The 20,524-nt window shown below is 37.9% G+C and overlaps 1 protein-coding gene across 2 annotated transcripts in view; it reads left to right on the forward strand.

The window, feature by feature from the left end:
• The first annotated feature begins 18,664 nt into the window (after nucleotides 1–18,664).
• Nucleotides 18,665–20,524, forward strand: part of LOC306835013 (contactin-associated protein-like 2) — a 195,939-nt gene continuing 194,079 nt past the window's right edge. For both annotated transcript variants that reach the window (XM_079361383.1, XM_079361384.1), the window contains exon 1: nucleotides 18,665–19,238. In XM_079361383.1, the coding sequence (XP_079217509.1) occupies nucleotides 19,136–19,238 (103 nt within the window). In that variant the 5' untranslated portion in view covers nucleotides 18,665–19,135. The remainder of the gene's footprint in view (nucleotides 19,239–20,524) is intronic.

A 20,524-nucleotide genomic window follows, 5' to 3' on the forward strand; every position in this document is an offset into this window, starting at 1 on the left:
CCGAGCTGCAGTCACTATCCTGGCTGGACCTCCTGTCAGCTCTGCTCCCTCCCTGTGCTCTCCTTTATGTTCCTGTGCAATTCACACATTTAGACCATGATCCACCCCTCTAAACTCTTCCCTGTCACCTCAGCTGCAGACGACAATGCAAAAGGATCTGACAGGAAGTGGACCTCCTGCCTATGGCGATGGTTCAACCTCAGGAAATTCCTCTCTGCATTGACGTCACTATCACTTCGCACTATCTGGACTTCACTCCCCTGGCTTTTCTTTTTTGTTTTGGAATGATGTTCCTGCAAACAGAATTATTCCTTATCATCTTTTCACATCAGGCTTCACATCACCACAGACTTTTTTCACCTTCCTGTTATTTTTGATCTTATTTTTATTAAAACAGAACTCAAATAAATCCCATTAAATGTTACTTAACTGCTTGATACCTTGCCACTGAACCGTAGCTTTATCACTTTTATTATTTTACTTTCTACATCAGTGTTCCTGCTGTATTTCTTTCCAAAATCCCTTTTCCACCTGCTCTACACTCCTGCTAATGGAATGTGAATGTGAGATGCATGAGTGAGCACAAATGGTCCAATTGTTTGCCTCCCTCAGAAAAAAAATTGGACAGGAAGTTGGATAAGCGGATGTTAAAATTGCAAAGATATGAGACAGAGCAGAAATGAGTGGGATCTTTGTGCCACTATTGTTAGTTTCATATTTGTTTCTGCTCCCCACAAGAACTCCTTGATACTGAAAACACAGCCAGTGCAATCACAGTTTCAAACTGCAGAACTTTGTGCCCATCCTGGACATGTTTAAACATTGCACTTTGACCTCTGCAGCATCCTTTTAACGTCCTGACCTGCCTTCCAAAACCCCTCCCCCAATTCAACAGGTAGCATCTCCCATAATGATGTGCTTGTGAGAAAGAGGAATCGTGAAAAAAAAAAAAAAAAAACAACTTATGAAGTTTCTACAAGAGCGAAAACTTCCTTTGACAGGAACCAGACTTATTTGATCGATAGATAGATAGATAGATAGATAGATAGATAGATAGATACTTTATTGATCCCGAGGGAAATTCAAGTGTTGGGGAGTTGGCTGAGAAGGTCGGACACATCACACAACACCAACGCACACAAACACCATGTCAATAACCTGTGTAGATGAGGTAAATTTTAGGTTGCACACTGATTGGAAATCTCATTCACATGCACACCGAGGATCCTGGTGTGATCCCAGTGTGTTTTATGTCTCACCAGTGTCCCGCATGCACACATCAGGCAGGCCTTTATTACGTGCAGGGTACATTTTGTCAGTATGATGTAGTGTGTGAAAGTTGTACATTTATGAATACAATATATCATCTAAATATTTGCATTTGCAAGCGATATTCAAGAATGACTTGAAGCTTGCGGATGTTATTGGAAAGTAGCACAGTTCAAATGTTGGACTGTCAGATGAGAACTACTTCCTCAGCTTTGTGCAGTTGTTTAACTCCAACGCAAAGGCCGGAGGATAGTTTGTTTCCCAGACCTCCCAAAAAGCAGCATTTGCATATCTGTGTTAGAATAAGACAAAGGTAAATAACAGCAGACATCCACATCAATCCCAGACTCTACCCAGCGCTGCAGATGACAGGCAAAGCACTGACACTGTCATCCTCTCAAATTGAATTACAGATGAATTATATTCCTGTTTAAATGCGTGCAGTAAATCATGCACTCTTGTGTTCTCGACTTGTTTCTGTGAAATAGCGAGATGGATGAATGGAGAGGTTGACTGTGATTTGTCGATGGTTCGTCCTTCTCTCCGTCACATGCAATCGCAAAGACATCAGTACACAGAGGAGATCAGCATCATATAAGTTTGGAAGCTTGTGCATACTTGATGGTTTCTTCTTCCTTCCTTATGGCCCATTTAGATCTAAATACAATTTGGTACAGATGACTGCTGCAGTTACAGGACACGACTACAAACATCCTCTCAGCCTCTTTGCTAAGAAGACATTTTGAGTCCTACGGTCATGATTAGTAAAGTTCAGTGGTGTTGATTTTATTTTTATTTTTTCTTTGTGTTTTTTTTGTTATTGGTTTAATGTAGTTGTTTTTTGTCAATGGAGAAAAATGAATACAATCAAAGGTTTGAGGATCTGGGTTAAAGGCTTCAAATGAGTAATGAGCATACCCAAACAAGTAGTCAGTGTTTCCATTTGATTTACTTTACATCAATTCAAGTTGCTTCATTTGCAGATAGGATTAAGTTGCAGACTGAAATGTTGCTGAATGTGCCAGATGTGTTGCAAAAACGTACTTAGCCAATGAGAATGGCCCAACAGCATCCAATGGCCGGCTTCATTAAAAGCCCTGCTCTGATAATACCCTGTCTGCAGTGTCCATCGTTCAAACACAGACTATAATTTAAAAATATTTGAATTCATGAAGAATTGGGTCATTTATCACAGTCCAAAAAGCCATACATTATTAAGAGGAAAATCTGGACAAAGAATTGCATCAGACAATCAGCCTTTTGTTTTGTGTTCTCTTTGTGTTGAACAGGAAAATCAGTAAACCCTGGGAGGTTAATACCAGCTTAGTGTGTTCAAATTCTAAAATCACTTCCTTTGACAGCACATGTTAATGTTCTCTAAATGTAAAGTGACAGTTGATGCAGAATGAAACTGACCCTTTTTCAGTAAAGTGTCAGAATTTAATTTATATCTCCAGGAAAGGTTTTTCTTTCCATTATAAAGGTGCTGAATGGAGAGCAATTTGACCATGAACACAAGTTAGTACTGTACACACACACACACGCACACACAACTCAACAAATTCCAATGATGAATCTCTCAACTCCCAGAGATGAAACGCAAACATTTACATTTTTTTGCGTTACCCTTTTTTGTTGAGCCACACACATTGATACGTTTGGTCTCTGTGTTGTGATAATGAGTGTGTTTTCAGTGCTTAACGATGATTGTGTAGTGAAGCAGAGAGATGCAGAAATGTGACGCAGCCTGCAGTCTCACCTCGCCTTCATTCCTCTAAAACAGAGCTTATGGAGACACGAGGCAGAAGTCATTAACTCCAGCAGAGACATGAGGGATGGGGAGGGGGATCCAACTCAGTGAGGTAGTGTGTGTGTGACAGTGTGTGTCAAAGTCTACATGTGCATGCATATACAGTAGATTCTATGAGCATGTTTGTGAATTCAATGAAATAATTCATGACGAGTTTGTTTGCATCACTAATTGGGATTCCTGCCTCAAGTCTTGAATACACTATATTTGATTTATGCGAAGATGTTGCAAAGAAAAGTGATGCTTTCAGGATCTCCAATTAATCAGACATCCTCTCTGTTATGAGGCATGTCATGTTTTTTTTTTTTTTGCGCACAAAGCAACAACTTATATTTTCACAACACATAGTCGAGCCCTCGCATAAAAAAACTCATCTGCCCTTGTGCACACTGACAGAGCGTCAACATCTTTATTTAGTCTCGTGGAGTAAAAATAGAAATTGGTTCATCTCTGCAAATGTCACAGATGCCAGAAGACATTTGAGTTTGCTTTTATATGCAATCGTGTTTTCCCATCGCTTGAAACTGAAATAGAAAAACAGCAGCATAAACATCTTGCAGAGTATAAGGCGCTCACTGTAACTTCTGTTTGATGCATGTTATTCACTTCATTTTTTTATGTTTATTTTTTCGATTTATTTTTGGCATTTTTATGCCTTTATTATAGAGGGAGGAAAGTGGATAGAGTCGGAAAGGGGGAGAGAGTGGGGAGAGAAATGCGGGAGATGGGCCACAGGCCGGACGCGAACCCGGGCCGCCCGCACGCGAGGACTGAGCCTCATTACGTGGGATCGCGCGCACTGCCGCTGCGCCACCGATGTTATTCACTTCTACAACAACACGGTCCTTTCAGTGACGTGTGCATTTATCTGAAGTATCTGAAGTGTCTATAATAGTGGAATAAAAACACCCAGTGGTGCCATCTTTAAAAGCTTGATTTCATTTTCCATCTCGCTCGTGTGTGTGTGTGTGTGTGTGTGTGTGTGTGTGTGTGTGTGTGTGTGTGTGTGTGTGTGTGTGTGTGTGTGTGTGTGTGTGTGTGTGTGTGTGTGTGTGTGTGTGTGTGTGTGTGTGTGTGTGTGTGTGTGTGTGTGTGTGTGTGTGTGTGTGTGTGTGTGTGTGTGTGTGTGTGTGTGTGTGTGTGTGTGTGTGTGTGTGTGTGTGTGTGTGTGTGTGTGTGTGTGTGTGTGTGTGTGTGTGTGTGTGTGTGTGTGTCTGCTGTGGTTGAAGGAAAGTGTCCTTTACGGCACATCCTCTATCACCCTTGTAATTCATGAGTGTAACTGTGAGATTTTTACCGGTGAAAATTCAGTTTAGCACTGAGCCGGAAATAACTGTTAATCACGCAGAATACATTGTTCAGTGACATTTGTATATATTCTGTGATTAGAACACACTCTATGGTTTACTCATGCAATGTGTGAGGTCTTAGATAACAGCATGATGGACAAGGTTTATTTTATGAGCGTTTTAGTCCCTTTATGGGCAGGAGAGAGAGAGAGAGAGAGAGAGAGAGAGAGAGAGAGAGAGAGAGAGAGAGAGAGAGAGAGAGAGAGAGAGAGAGAGAGAGAGAGAGAGAGAGAGAGAGAGAGAGAGAGAGAGAGAGAGAGAGAGAGAGAGAGAGAGAGAGAGAGAGAGAGAGAGAGAGAGAGAGAGAGAGAGAGAGAGAGAGAGAGAGAGAGAGAGAGAGAGAATCTCTCTGTAGAATTGGGCTGCCTTGTTTTCTCTGAAAGAGTACATTGGTTGTTGAAGTCTCAGTACCATGTATAATAACAAGCATATAATAATTATATCTGATGTATCATTACATGAACGTGGTGTACGTAAGATCTGTAACATTGTAGAATGTAAATGATCAAAAGACACTTTGATTTACAAAACGGATAGGACCTTTTGCACCTTCTTTTTATCCTCACATCACAACCTGAGAAGTAGCGACATTGACAGTGCAGAGCCACAAAAAGCCTCCCTCTCTGTTATTTCTCTCCACGGAGTGCTGAAGAACAGCAGTAGCTACCAGAACTGAGCCCTTTATAAGTCTCTTCACTACACAGTATTTGTCTAGTGCACTTTTGATCTCTTGTGACAAAAAAGGGATGGCAGAGAAATGCTCGACAGTCATTTCTTATTTTTCCAGGAGGGCTGAGAAAATCAAGTGCAGTGTTAAATTTGATCCTGTCAGAGCAGCTGATGACGAGATGGGTCTCTGTGAGTCTTTACGTCTGCCATGGATCTGTCTTTAAAAACTGAGAGAAAGTATTTGGGAGCAGAGGAAGGAAAATCTTAAAATCTTGTATCTGTATGATGTTTGGATAATGACAACAAAAGACACCACACCTATTTGCACACAATGTGGACCTCAGAAGAGTATTTTCTCTTGTTTGTTCTACCTGAAAAGACTGGAAAACTAGATATTGACTGGAAAATAATGTTGTTTTTTAGTTCGACAAAACATGCCACCAGTGAACAAGGTACTGCTTAAACATTTATAGGACACACGTATACACTCTGAAGGTCAAACTGAGAGGATGTAAATAGCAGTAAACACCTGAAATTGGCATCTGCTTGTTACTGAACAATTGCCTCATTAAGCACATTAAGACAAAAGGGCTTTCTACTGGTGTAAAGCTCTCTAGTGGAATTATGTTTAAAGCATTGTATGCTGATACATGCTACAACACGTTCAACCTAAAAACATGTTATATTGGAGAATAAGCGTTAAAGTTCGATTTCAATTTAGCATTCATTCAGAATTTTTTCTGAGCTCTACATTTTCCCAATGTCAATCAGTGTTGAAATCAGAACTGCTGATGAAGACAATACTGTAATAATGGCAGAACAGTGGTTTCAGCAGTGGCAGTAATGGGGGCATTTCAGACTGCCAGTAGAGAGAGACAAAAAACAGTAAAATAATTGTATTAAAAGGCCAATATAAAAATGAGAGAAAGATGGACAGAACAAACTCTTAGCTGTGTGATGCAAAGCATCCCAGGGCAGAGATGACTGCTAAATTTTTCACAATTTAAAAATGGGATTTTTATTGAATAAACTATTATGGAAATTTGCCCTGGTGGTTATGAACACAGTTTTCTGTTGTATAACAAACTTAATTATGTTTCTTCTTAAATTTATATTGACTTCAAAACCTAATTTGCGTTACATCCAGCCCCATCATGCTCATACAAAATCTGATGATTTGGTACTGAGATGTTTTGAATTATTATGTTTACAAAAATGCATAACATTGCACATTTTTCACTTACAATCTATTGTTATAGTTTCTACTTCTGCTCGCTCTCTTAGACTTAGACTTAGACTTAGACTAAACTTTATTGATCCTTTGGGATGACTCCCTCTCTCTCTCTCTCTCTCTGCCCCATAATTGGTTAGAGACTTTTGATTCAATAGTATTATCATTTCTATCCCTCCTGCACAAGTTTCTTTGATCATGTCACGCACTGCCTCATCAGAGTGATGCACATTTAGAACAGGCACATAAATTCACACTATAAAGTTGCATAGAGCAGTGTGTGCACGCCCATTGATCTTCAGTGTCAACATGAGAACAACTTCCGGTCAAAAAATATATATATACAAATATAGATACAGGAATGTGTGGATCAAAGGCAGAAAGGGAAACGATAATCCTTGGGTAACTAAACTTTCCTAACCATTTTAATAAGGATTAAAATGTTTCCTCTTCTTCTTTTGCAGGCAGAGAAACATGACAAAATTAATTACCAGATTCATTTTAAGCAGGCTTGGACAGCTTTAAACTCTGCAGAGAAGAAAACTAACTTCAAAGAGCAAAGTCACAAATGGAAACCGCATGGGGTCTTATTTAAAGTAGAAATATAACGTCAAACTGCTCCTAGAGGTCCGTCTAACTCATTTTGTGGACCATACTGTATTGAGCTTTGACATTTGTTAGAAAGCCAATGCAATGTGGTGGGAGAACTTAATTTCTAAGGAATTCATATAGGTCTTTTAATATCTAATGATAATTTAAGCAGTTCAGGCAAACACGAAGAATCTTTTTTTTTTCCATCATGACATGATATGAAGGTTTCTTGGATTCTCTTGTCTATTCTATATGACTTTACCCAAGGGGAGAATAAAAGCATATCGTGTCTTACCTTAATGAACATGTCGACATGTCCGTACTTACTGTATGGCAAATGCATCTTTGTAACCACATTTTCTGTGCTCAAACAATCTCCACAACTGCTGCTCTGCTTTATTGCACAAGCAGCAAGTACCTCATATTAGTACTGTTGAATTGTAACAGTTGAGTGCCTCTGACCTGATCTCAGCTGCTCTATCATGGAGCTGCAATGCTGATCTATAATGGTAGGCGATATAATTCTAAACACACCACTTCCAACACTGCTACAGCTAGGAGTCATTAGAGTCAGTGTAAGCCAGCAGGAGGTCTGTGCATGTTTGCTTTCAACTTTTTTCCTCAGCGAAGGCTGCAAATTCAGATCATTCTGAATATTTGTCAATTGACACTAAATCCCTTTAAAATTCAGGTGCACTTTGTGTATCACATGTTCAATCAGAATAAAGGTAATAGTAGAAAACTAAAAAAAAAAGGTGCAACCAATGTGTTGTGTTAAACTGGCTACACAATTGGCCTTGTACCCTCAAAAGGAACAACAAGCCTTGTGCATGAATTGTACAAAAAGTGCAAAACCTTAAATATCATCCATAGGTTCAGCATGACTCATCAATCTGTTCATTGCTGTTGTTGGAGTTCTTGGCCAATGTTGAGTCCTTTGTTAATGCTCTCATTATACAATGTATCTGTATCAGTACGTTTCAGTTTAGAATATACTGTGTCTCTCGCTGTAATTTAACTATTGTTTAAAGAGTGCATACTGTCGGTGCAGTACATGACTCATTTAAAAACCAGGCATAACAGAACGGTTTGCAGATGTCAATACCCTTTAGCATCTAATTCAGTTTCACTAGTTGCTCTGTTGCATGTCATAACGATTGCACATTGTTTCATTGGTCTTCATCCTTCGCATCCTGTTTTCCTAAAATTAGGTTTAGTAAAATATGTCCGTTCTGCAGTTATTATTATTAACCAAAGTGTTACATCAATAAAATAATGTCCTTGTGTTAACATTTAAGGACAATTAAAGGCATCACTTCTTTTATTGACCGAGGAATGAATGTAAAGCAATCCAATCAACAAAAATAATAAGTGTCAACCTTGTGATGGCAGAAGTTAAAATGCCTGGGGATCATCTAAGTCATGAAATTCAGTATCATTAGAAAGCCTTGTCTGGGAGCCATTATGATTTCTACAATTAATCAACTCCTATGTAGAGTACATGTTGATGGTGCTAAAGGAAACATTTTTTGTCTGTACCTTTTTTCATCCCAATCCATCCAACAGTTGTTGTGATACTTTCAGTCTGGCCGAAAAGGAGTAAACCAGCCAATCAACTGCCAATGAATCTACCAAATGTTGTAATCATTCAAGATGATGAAAACTGAGTCAAAGATAATTTATACCAAGCCTGGAACTCTGTTCCTTTTCTTTTTGTATCTACTGGGGGGTGGGAACATTATTAAGAAATAACTAAAGCACTAGAGCTGAAACCAGAGACTTTGAATAGAAAGGTGAAGAGTTCAGAGAGGAAACTAGCAAGCACGGGGAACAAGGTGTGTTATTTTAATGTGTCCAGATATGTTAGTATTAAAGTAGAACATTGTATTTTTAGGTAATGTTGTTAAGTAATATAATGACAAATACAATAATACATGAACTTGCATATACGCATATTAACATACCTATAGTACAGCTACAATGGGCGGAAGTAAATGAGTGACAGATGATGATAATATAGTGGGGGATAGAAGAGCTGACTCAGCTACCTGTCTAAACATGCAAAAGTGTTCAAAGAAACTTTGACTTTTTTCATAATTTACCTATGTTTTGTCAAATTAAAGCAAACAACAAACCTCTAGTTACTCATAATCAGCCGTAGCTTTTATTTGACTCCATAGTTTCCTCCACCTTTCACTTGCTGATTGAGGCTGGTGATCTTATGAAAGTTCAACAATGTTGTTGTTTTTTTTTTGGCTTTAGAGCAGCAACACATTTTCCTATTCTGTCAAATAACTATGCTGTGCAGACTGGGAACACACACACACACACACACACACACACACACACACACTCACTCACTCTGTACCTCTGGTATTTGTACTTATTAACTAAAAAAATGTGCTGTCCTTGATTACATTTTTACATTTACTGCCCCTCAGTAAACCCATAATTTTCATTGAACCAACAGACTTCCAGATTCTTGAGGTTTGCTTTGTCAAGAGATTATTAACATTTTGCATGCAGTGCAAATTCCTAAAAATGCACAATATCATTCTCCACTACTTGTAAAACACATCTTTAGAGTCAGACATTTGGAGTAAATTAACCTCCATCACATGTTTCTATCAGTGAGCAAGCACATTTAATATAACAGCTCTGGAAAAAGCTCACCTAAATGGAATGAGCTTGTCTGTCTTATTAAACACATGTACTTTACCTGCAAGTACACAAAATGTCCACTTAGCTTATATCTGCTGGCTCTCCATTTGTACCTTTTTTTTTATTGTGGAACTGTATTCCTAAATGGTATTACAGTTATGAGCTTCATGCATCCTTGGCCTTTTTCTCTTGTGTTTCATAGACTACAGTACATTTAATATCTGGCAACCAATCATGTTGTTGAAGACAAAAACATATACTGCTGTGTCCAAGCAAACACACATGCTCCTATGTACTGCTGTGTTGTCTGCCAATGTAGTTCCCTCACATAGGCTTTTCAAAAAAAACAAAAAAAACGTGACAGTGGGAGACTGAACGTAGTTAAAAATGTGAGCTGTAAAACTCTTTCATGAATAAATACTGCTTGAGAAGAAAATGTTCTAGTTCTTGCATTCACCCTGAAATAGTTTAATTACTAATGCAAATCTCAGTACACAGTTAATAGTCATCACACGGGATAATGATGGAATATGGGTTCAATCGGTTCAGTTCAGTTGCCGTAAATGCCTTCACCACCTGCCATTAAATTACCTTTGGAAGTGGCATCTGCTGGCACACCTGGATTTGAGATGCTGTTTTGCAGCAGCATTACGCAACACAGAGTCCACAGAGTCCTTGTCGAAAAATGAGATGTCAACTAACGATATTTTTTTATTTTTGTGTCAATACAATTGCTATTTCCCAACATCGTTATGAATGCAAAGGATAACCATTGTAAAACAGATGTGGAAATACTCAAGTAGAGAGACGTTTTCATTAAACATGCCTTTATTACCAAAACAGACTTTTCTATGACAGACAGCTAAGTGAAGAAAAGATGGTAACGTCATTGCTTTACATTTGAACCTGAGCACAGTTTTCCAACTGTAAAGATGGTGCATATAAACAGTATTCCACAGATGTAGATATAGTCTCTTCAGTTTTAGCCCCCTAACATTGACAAAAAAATAGTTTGAAATCATTTGGTCCCTCCCAGATTGTTGATTATAATGTTTTTATTGCCAATCACATGTACAGTAAATGTAGGGAAATGGGCCGTCCTCTCACCTCTGAAGTAATTGAAAAGGTCTTTATCTTCCTTCAGCCATGGTCACTTTCTTATTAGGCCCGCACTCTGCTCTGGAATGAGTCATCAGGCTGCCCAGTAACAGTATTGCCTGTGACAAGACATTACCATCACTGGTGGAGATATTACATCGGCATAGTTTTAATAATAACATGAAGCCCAGGAAGGGTGGTGGTGAGGTGACTTAGAGGTCACAGTTGAAATAATGAGGGTGTTAGGTGAGTTAATATTTCTGGGGAAGAAGGTGAATGTGAAGGCAGCTTTTATGAATTCCTATAAACCGAATTGATGCCTATTTTAAAATGTGTTATGGCCTGGCTTATTCTCAGGGGGAAATATTGCTTTAATATACTGCAGAATAATATGCACAATAACGTTTTTTTTTTTTTTTTCTATTGAGTTATGTATGTATCGTACAATAAAAAGGCGAAACTTACCCTCTCAAATAGTTTAACGTTTTAGTTCAGAATCTTTCTGAGGGCGACAAAGAGCAGTAGAGTCCATTTTGGACTTTACAGGAGACAGTGCTAAAGACTGGAGCGATGACAAAGAGGGAAGGAACAGTGAGAAAATAATAAGGCATGGTGGACATTAGGGAGGACCAGGCTTTACATTCTCACTTTATTTAGTGCAACAGTCTGGAACCATGCCATGGCTTCTAAAGATGTTTGGTCTCGTTATTTTATGGCCATGCAGAAAAGTGAAAACCATGACAAAATATTAATTGAAAAACGTTCGTCATGTCTTCAATTACTAAAGGCAATTTTGTTTCTTTTTTTCAGACATATAGAGCCTGATTTTCTAAGATCCCAATTAAAAAGTACTAAATTGCGTGTTCACTCCAAAAGATCGCACGTTTGGTTTGTGGGCGTTTTGCGGGTGATCTACGAAGAAAATGAGTGTGAATGACATCAGGCGCAAACCTTGTGGAGGCGGTAGTATTTCTGTCAGGCTTTTGTGTGTTCTACTGGTTTACATCACAGAGAGTTTGGATGGAAAGCTGGACGACTGCAAGTGCAAAATTGGTATTAGTGGGAGAGAAAAATGAACGTCCAGAATTTTCGCGTTATAGCAGACAAATCTGAATTTAACAAAAATAACAGACTAAAGATTGAAAAAGAGTGTACAGTTAACAGCATTGTTTCAGTACTACACTAACAATTCAAGTATAATGCAACATACAATTTTAGTCAGAGGCAACACAAACGGTGTTTATCATTAATCACCTAGAACAGAACTAGTTATACAACTTGTCAACAGTGTTGCCAAGAGACATCTGCATTCTACTGTACTTTTTCAATGTCTTCATCTTACTGCTTAACTTGTGCTTTGTATTGTCATTATTGCTTGATATGTTTCAGTGTTTTTCTATTCAACCTGCAACTATTTAAATGATCCAGCTGAATATCTTCAGTTGCCTGAATGACATCACAATTGTTAAAGAGTTCCACTTGGTACTATGGGGAACGTTTTGCCTCCTTAATTTACCTTCAGTTTCGTGTTTAAGTCAAAACTTCAGATCAGGGATAAAGTCGTTCAGACCGGATATTGATCAACTTGCCATTCCATCAGACTCTAGACCATTATGTATGAGATCTTTAACAGAATGCTGATTAGTAAGAAGGCTTTGGGATTGTCCACGTTCGGTAGTAGCACTGTGGCACTTGAAATGATAAAGAATATGTTAAGAGAGAGAGTCATTAGCATTCAACAGGAGGCTACTGGGATGCAACATGCATTTAGATCATCTTATGGAAAGTTAAGTCTATAGGAAGAATATGGGGATGTAAATCTTCAAAGTTTTTGTCATGACAGTATTTAAAAGAAGAGGGATGTGGAGGTAGAGTGAGTAGAGTAAAAAAAAAAAAAAAAGCTTAAAATAGAAAGCAACTAAATGTAGGGAAAAACAGAGAAGGCATAAAAGAAAGGAATGAAAGTTAATGAGCTAAATAGATTTTATTATTCCAACTCCTTAGTACACTTTAATGTTCTTCACAGCTCGAGTGGTTATTCTTTTTTATCACATATTGAAAATGCAATTAGTGTTTTGAATTTCCATAGCTCTACTCAGCTGAGGTGCATCAGAAGATTACTACTTTTAGAATTTTAGACATAAATGGACCACAAATTATAAATGCATTGCATTATATTAAATAGCATTGTTGCTAGAGAGAGTCCTGTAATTTTCTTACTCGATCCAGCAGTTTGCAGGTCAATCAGTAAGTCAGTGTTGGACCTGGTGTACGAGCAGCATAGAAACTGATGGAGTTTGACTCTGCTTCCAGGAGCACCATCCTCAGCAAACACATACACAACTATCACACTCGTTTTTATGTTTAATGTTCATTTTCAGCTCTATCTGTGTGATTTTACGTTCAGCATATCCAAAGCAAAATGAACCAAAATGTGATACGAAAGGGCATAAGATGGGAGTGAATAACAAGAAGTGGATAACCTTCAGACCTCCATCCTCTCTGTTGATGCTTTATGTCTTGTGTCGTCTGCTTTTTTGTTTCTCCTAGAATCTGTTTACCCTCCATGTAGCCTTCAGTGGGATTGGCTGCCCTTGTAAAGCCAACATAACAAGATCACCTACTCGATGACTCTCCGATTTTTAAGCATCCCTATCTCGTGGTCTTGTTCCTGCCCGAAGGGTGAGTAATACAGGCTTTTTTGTAAAACCATATTTTTCTTTTGCTTGCTGGAAATATTCACTGCTGCACACATACATGCCTGTCAAACCACGGAGCTAACACCTACCAAATGGGAAGTTGAAAGCAGCTGCTGTGGTTGAAGGAAAGTCTCCTTTACGGCCCATCCTCTTTCACCCTTGTAATTCATGAGCGTAACTGTGAGATTTTTACCGGTGAAAATTCAGTTTAGCACTGAGCAGGAAATAACTGTTAATCACACTGAATACATTGTTCAGTCACATTTGTATATATTCTGTGATTAGAACACACTCTATGGTTTACTCATGCAATGTGTGAGGTCTTAGATAACAGCATGATGGACAAGGTTTATTAGTCCCTTTATGGTGATATAGGGCAGTGGATTCAGAAATATATATATATATAGAGAGAGAGAGAGGAATGACGTGCAGACAGGTGAGTTTGAACCTGGGATGTCAGCTTGGAGGACTATGCCTCCGTACATAGGGTGCATACATTAAGCGCTAGGCTATGGGGCCTGATTGTGGTCAAATGTTGTTCAAAGTGTGTGTTGTTTGCAATTTAGTCCTATTATTTCTGAATAGGTTTTGATATTATGTATATTGATCAAATATCTACCTCTAAAAACAGGTTTAGTTGTTTAGATTCACTTATTGGTAGATGTGAAAGCCAATATTTCTATTGGATGACATTACTTCAGGTGCTCTGATAGTATTAGTTTTGCCTCTTACATGTAACATTTGTCTTTATGCATCACATAAAGAAAGCATAAATTTGGATTTCTTCTTTTTGAAGTAACTCTACTATTTTGTTTCAGCCCCGTTTCAATCGGAGAAACTATTCTTCAGAACTATGTTTAGGAGAACTTAGTGCATTTCCACCAAATCTACCAGGGTAGAAATGTAGTTGTAAAATGTCGTACTAAAAAAGACCCTGCTAGGCGTTATGTACTTTCTGAAGGTCCAGACACTTTTGACAATCGGGCATGCAGCTCCTGTAGTGCTGCATGTCTCTGATTGATCAGTCACAGCAGAGTGTTAAGTCACCCGCTGTTTGACAGTCTGCTGCTGAAAGCCCATTGTTTTTACCCTACCTTTATTTTAATCAAAGTTTGACTATTACAATTACAAAAAGCTACAAAACACATTATTTTAGATTAGACTAAGTATGAATTAAAGCACAAATTAATAAAAAAAAAGCTGAATAGAAAAGCAAACAACAGAGGTTTAATCTGGATTTAAAACCTTAAGTTTTCTTGTAGTTTAGTTTAGTTTTTATATAAGTGTGTTATTGTGTGTAAGTTATTTATTCATTTATGAAGATAAATGGTTTGGTTTGATTTCTAAAGAAAGAATGAACATATGTTTCTATTGTTTGTATAAAAATAATGAGGTATTACTGTACTTCTTTTTTTATTCTCCATTACAAAAACGTTTTAAAATAAAATATATTCTAATTTTGGTGAATGAACATATTTTCAGCAATATATTTTAAAAATGCTCCCTACACAGATCTTATGTATTGGCAAAAGATCAGATGTTCTATAGATGAAATGTCATCATCACAAAAAACATACTTAACTCCAGTATTAACTTTAAGAAATTCACATTTATTTATCTCCCTGAAAGGTGCGTCTCGGTGAAATGAGAGGAGTGAGGTATCCAGTGATAATTCTTCTAAAACATAAAAGGACAAAGCACATGAGTCCTTTTTCCTTTATTGATCCACTAAACACAGCACTCATCTTTTTTTACATTGTTAATCAGTGAAGCCATTTGCAAAACAACACAGCCTGAGTTGCAGAAACATTTTAGTTGCTGGAAGAAAAGCCCCTGAACCTTTCAGTTCTGAGAGCCTTTGGTCGAAACAGTTCTGTATCATGCCACATGGGTGTCATAGACAGAATATGTAAAAGATTCCAAGTATTAGCGTGAGAGTCAGCAGCATCCGCCTGAGGAAAGAACGATTTAAAAGATTCGTTAGAAAATGTGAATGTCAATATTGCTCGAGGATAAGTTCAGGGTGAAAACACTTTTGCCATGTGAATGTATTTTCCAAGTCAAAACCAAAAAAAAAAGTTTGCACAACATTCATAATACAACAATCCTTTCAATCTGAACGTCTCCATAAATTACAAGTAATCAGTGTTACCAAGACAACACTATTGCTCCCTGTGATGTTTACATGTGGAATAAGCTATTTTAAGAAGCAGCCCATGTCAAAGCAATGTGTTTAGTGTTTACTGAACTACCTTCATTATCTCTGTTGTACATAAACATATATCATATATGTTATAAACTAATTGATTAACAATTAAACATTACTCCTGTAATTAGACAAAGATCTGCACAGAGCCAACATACTATTCGTTCTTCCAGCATCATAATACACAATGATCAAAGCCACATGAGTTATGAAGTCCTTGAACAATAAGGTTTTCAGTCTGGATATTAAACTTTTAAGGGTTCCAGTTTTTCTTTGACTACCAGATGATTGGTCCCACTTGTGTTCTGTTTAATGACTAAAAGCTGCTTTTTCTTATTTACATTTTGCCCTGGGTACAACTAGCCGTCCTCTCCCCAGTGTTCTAACAAGGCCATGCAATGTTATGTTGTATACATAATGGTCATTTGTTTAAGTCAAGCTCTTTGTAGAGATGTTAAGATAAGTTAAAAGGCTTAACTTATCAATAAACTCTGAGGCTTACTGATAACCTGTTTAGGGATTTAATGGCTAGCTGGATTGGGCTGTCCTTTTTGTTTCTGATATGATGTGTCAGGATCCTTTTTTAAATGAGTTTCAGATGACTTTCACAAGTTAAATAGCGGCGAGCCGAGAATTGATCCTTGATGGACACCACATGTAAAGGGCATGTGTAAGAATTATAGCTCCCAAATGCAATGTAATAAACTCTCATCTTCGAATGTTTCAATTCAACCTAAATAACACAGTAAATGGTGTTAATACAGTATCAACATGATCTCTGATTATGATAATACTTGAAAAACTTAGATGTGGCTGTGACCTGATATTCTTGACTGTATTTTAGTAAGGATAAGAAGTAGCTGACTACAACAATAGGTTACAGATAATACATGGGCGCTGATATGATTTCTTGTTAATGTGGAGCACTACAACACTGATAGGGGACTCCATCCTTCATATTATGATTAGTGGGTGTGTGTATGGAGAATACATCTGGCTGCAGGTAACAGGTACATTTAACGTCTTTCACATAATCTCATAATACAGTTGACTAAATCCAAACATTAACATTGAGTTTATTGGTTTTAATTTGGTTTCTTTTCCTTGTAAATGTGTCCATTTACCTTTATCTAAAGAGTGATGGGAAGCGGCTCAAGTTGACTTTTATAATTGTCATTGTGAAGTGTCTGTCACGGCCAGTTTGACGATGAAGGGCTCTAAAATACTGTCAAAATTTGTTTGACCTGTTGACAAAATCTGAACATGTGGATGTTGTGTTTGTGGAAAGGCATGATACTGATGATGAGTAAAAAAACATCTGTTGATTTGTCTTTTAGTTCAGCATCTTATTAGTTGCAAACAGAAATGAAATAAAGAAGCCAACTAACTTTAAGTGATTAATGATAATATATATATATATATATATATATATATATATATATATATATATATATAATCATAAATAAATATAAGCACTGGGGTGATCAAGCTCTCTCTGTTGCTGCTCCCAGGCTCTGGAATAGGCTTCCAGCTGAAATGTGCCTCATTTCTGAACAAAGCCTTTTTAAATCCAGTCTGAAAACCTATTTATTTCGTATGGCTTTTAATACACAGTAGCATGGTGACACTTTTATATCTAATTTTACTTTGCTCTATTTTATTACTTGTATTAAACTTTTTTATTGGATTTTATTTTTTCTTCGACCTGTCGTAAAGCACTTTGGTTTGCCGAAAGGATTGTTGTAAAGGGCTGTATAAATAAAGTACATTTACATTAATGTGTTTTCCTTGATAGTCAACTTACTGCTTGAGTTACAATTGTTTGTTCAACGTGTAGAGGGAAAAAGAAGAGCAGATGTTTATTTTCCTACTTCTATTGTTATTGTGAGCATATGCAGATCAGTCCTGGAACTATTGACACCAAAGGTTGTTCATGAACATACTGCAAGTCCTTTTCACTTCTCTTCTTTTAGAAGTGGGATATAGCAGCAGTGTAGCTTCTCTCTCTTATCGTACACGAACAGTACAATGTAAAGTGTGAAGGAGTTGATAAAGTGTTTGTATGCTTGACTATGGGATTTCCATAGTGTACACTCCAAAAGTGAATTGGTGTATTATTTTTATTGTGAGTGAGGATCATGATACTCTTAATAATTTAGATACTACTAGTTTACTTTCATAAAGCCAACCAAAGACATTATGTTTCATGCCCATGCAGAGAAACTCTTCTTAGAAATACTGACAAGTGAAACAAGTTTCCTCATGGAGAGATAAAGGCTGCGTCTTTGCTAATGATCCCGCGAATATTAGTTGACACCACCTCAGAGTCTGGTTGCATCTGTACGCAAGCAGTCTGGTTAGAAGCTGTCTGTAAAAAACACTCCCTTTATCACACACTGTTTACTTAACTGAATAAAGCAGCCTTCCTCAGGAGATCCATCACAGCTGTCATGTTATTTATTCAAAATCTGGGCTATCATTCATTACATTTTTATTATATACACAGAATGATGACTGTGAATTTCCATGCATGGCATGTTTACTAAGCCATTTGCAGTCCCTGTGAAGAAAGAGCTCTGTCATACAGCCAACGTCGTGATGGAGGGCTGGAAGAACTTATCAGCTAAAAGAGGAGTGATGAAAAAAACATCAGGACAGACAAGAGGGGGAAGACAAAACAAAATGATATAAAGGATGCTTTGATATACACAAAGAGACTATAAGGAATGTTTGTGTTTCTATTGAGGACACATTCTGCTCAGTTTTATTATAGTGTTGGCTGAAATACCACATCTACACAACCATCATCTGACCTTGGATTGAGATGTAATTGTTTTTTGTATCATAAGTGGGCTTAAGCAAACAGCTTTTTTTTTAACAAGAGCAAAACAAACTTTAAAGTGACCACATGCTAAAATATTTTCCCTATTTGTGTTTTAGGAAATAAGACTTATTCACGTAGTACAAGGCTACCACCATCTAGAGAAGGAGGGGGGCACTTTCTGGCTTTAAACCAAAAAAAGAAAAAAAAAACGGGAAACAAAAAACATTTAGAGAGGGCGATAGAGTGAATGGGAGAAGTTCAGTACCAAGGACAGCGTTCAGGAGCGCTGAAGAGGAGAAACCGGTTTAGTGCATTTAGAGCTGGGCACTGTCATGATTCCCTGAAGTCCTGGAGACTACTATGTCACCTGTACAGTACCGTTGAGTCAATGTGGTCATGTCCAAGTGAGACCCGCTGTTTGTTTGTTTTTAAATCGGGGGTCGCTGGAGAGAGGACTGGAATTGAGCTTGCAAGCACAGAGCAGAGTGTGTGCCCGATCCCCACACCAAACCTTTATTAGAAAGAGAGACAGACAGAGTGACAGCGAAAAACAGAAACACACATGGATGGCAAGAGAGAGAGCCAAAGACTGAGACCTTGCAGCCACACTCCCCCTGCTAGTCCTTTGCTGCGCACTAAGTCTGACAGACTGACTGGCGTTACCACCTGGGCACAGTATTTTTTTTTTCTCTCCTCCTGTCGTTGGGCTGCGTCCACTCGTCGTAAACATGCACCCTTACCGTCCTGCCCGGGGATGGACGTTGTTATTGCTGGTCGCGTTGCGGATTTTCAGCCAAATTGACGGATTGCACGGAGCTTTGCCAAAAGCCCGTAAGTTGTTTTGCTTTATTTTTATTTCATATATATATATATATATATATATGTATGTCTCCCAGTGGTGAGCTGGTGACTAGATGTGGGTGGGGAGGCAGTCCGAGCCTCTCTGTGAGGCAGACACTGAGTTTACCTGCGGGGCTGCACGTATCTCACCGAGGTTTAAGTTTATGACTCTCCAGAGCTCAAGAGCCACGTGAGGAGGGGGGACCGTGCGGGTTACCAGCCCTCTGACTCATTTACATGTTCTGTCCGGATTTTGAGGATTAACTTCATATAGCCCAAATCGTTTGTTTTCAACCTAGTGCACATTATACAAAACAATAAAATAGCATTCTGAAATATTGCAGGAACTTCAAAATTAGTTGATGCTCAAGTTTTCTCTTAAAGTGATGAAAAAGAAAGAACGATTTACAAATGTTGAAGATATATATATATATATATATATATATATATATATATATATATATATAACAGAAATGTAGTTTTGCTTATGTAAATTAGCATATATATATACATTGTGCACCATGAAACAGGCTGTTCTTAAAGTATGTAGTTAAAGTAAGGTTTAATTTTATCTTCACTTTTGCCAAGTCAGGGATTCTTTTGTGCACACTTAAATGTTCACTGAAATGTTAGATAGTCCAGATAATAATCATAATTGTTCATCTTAATTCAAAGTCGTAACAATATTTTAAACTTCGAGTTAATTTTGCTCCTTCACTTGACAACTTGAAACTTCTGCATCGAGCGTTTGTTTAGCGTCATAGTTACCTAAATTATTTAAAATCTGACATTTCCTTGCCTGACTTTTTGCAAACCCTTACGCAGTCCAGGGAATTAGGCTGTTTATGTTGGTAGCTGTTGGTTTTCCTGTTTCATTCTATAGACCTTTAACTGCCATGCTCTATTGTTTGTTCTGTTTGAATCGCCCCCACTTGGTTTGTTGTTATTCCGGTGTCACTGACAGGGACCGAGTCGGTGTGACTGATTCCTCTGTGATCGTCGGGGCTTCTTCTCAAGTCCTGGTCCAGATGAATGTGTCTGGGGAAGCGCCTCATTAATCATCCTAACCGACGTTCAACTTATAGACGGTACCACGAGCCCTTTGCGAGTGCGCGCATCTGCACAGCTATACGACTGTTTGAGAGAGGAGTATGAGTTGTATCTCATAAGAGCACCCTTAGAGTTTATAGGTGCCAGGGTAACAGCATTATTATTATTTTTATTTTGTTATCCTCTAGTGAATCATGGGAAAACATGTACGATGTGTCTTTGGACCC

This window comes from Symphodus melops (assembly GCF_947650265.1).
Source record: "Symphodus melops genome assembly, chromosome: 14".
Lineage (NCBI taxonomy): Eukaryota > Metazoa > Chordata > Actinopteri > Labriformes > Labridae > Symphodus > Symphodus melops.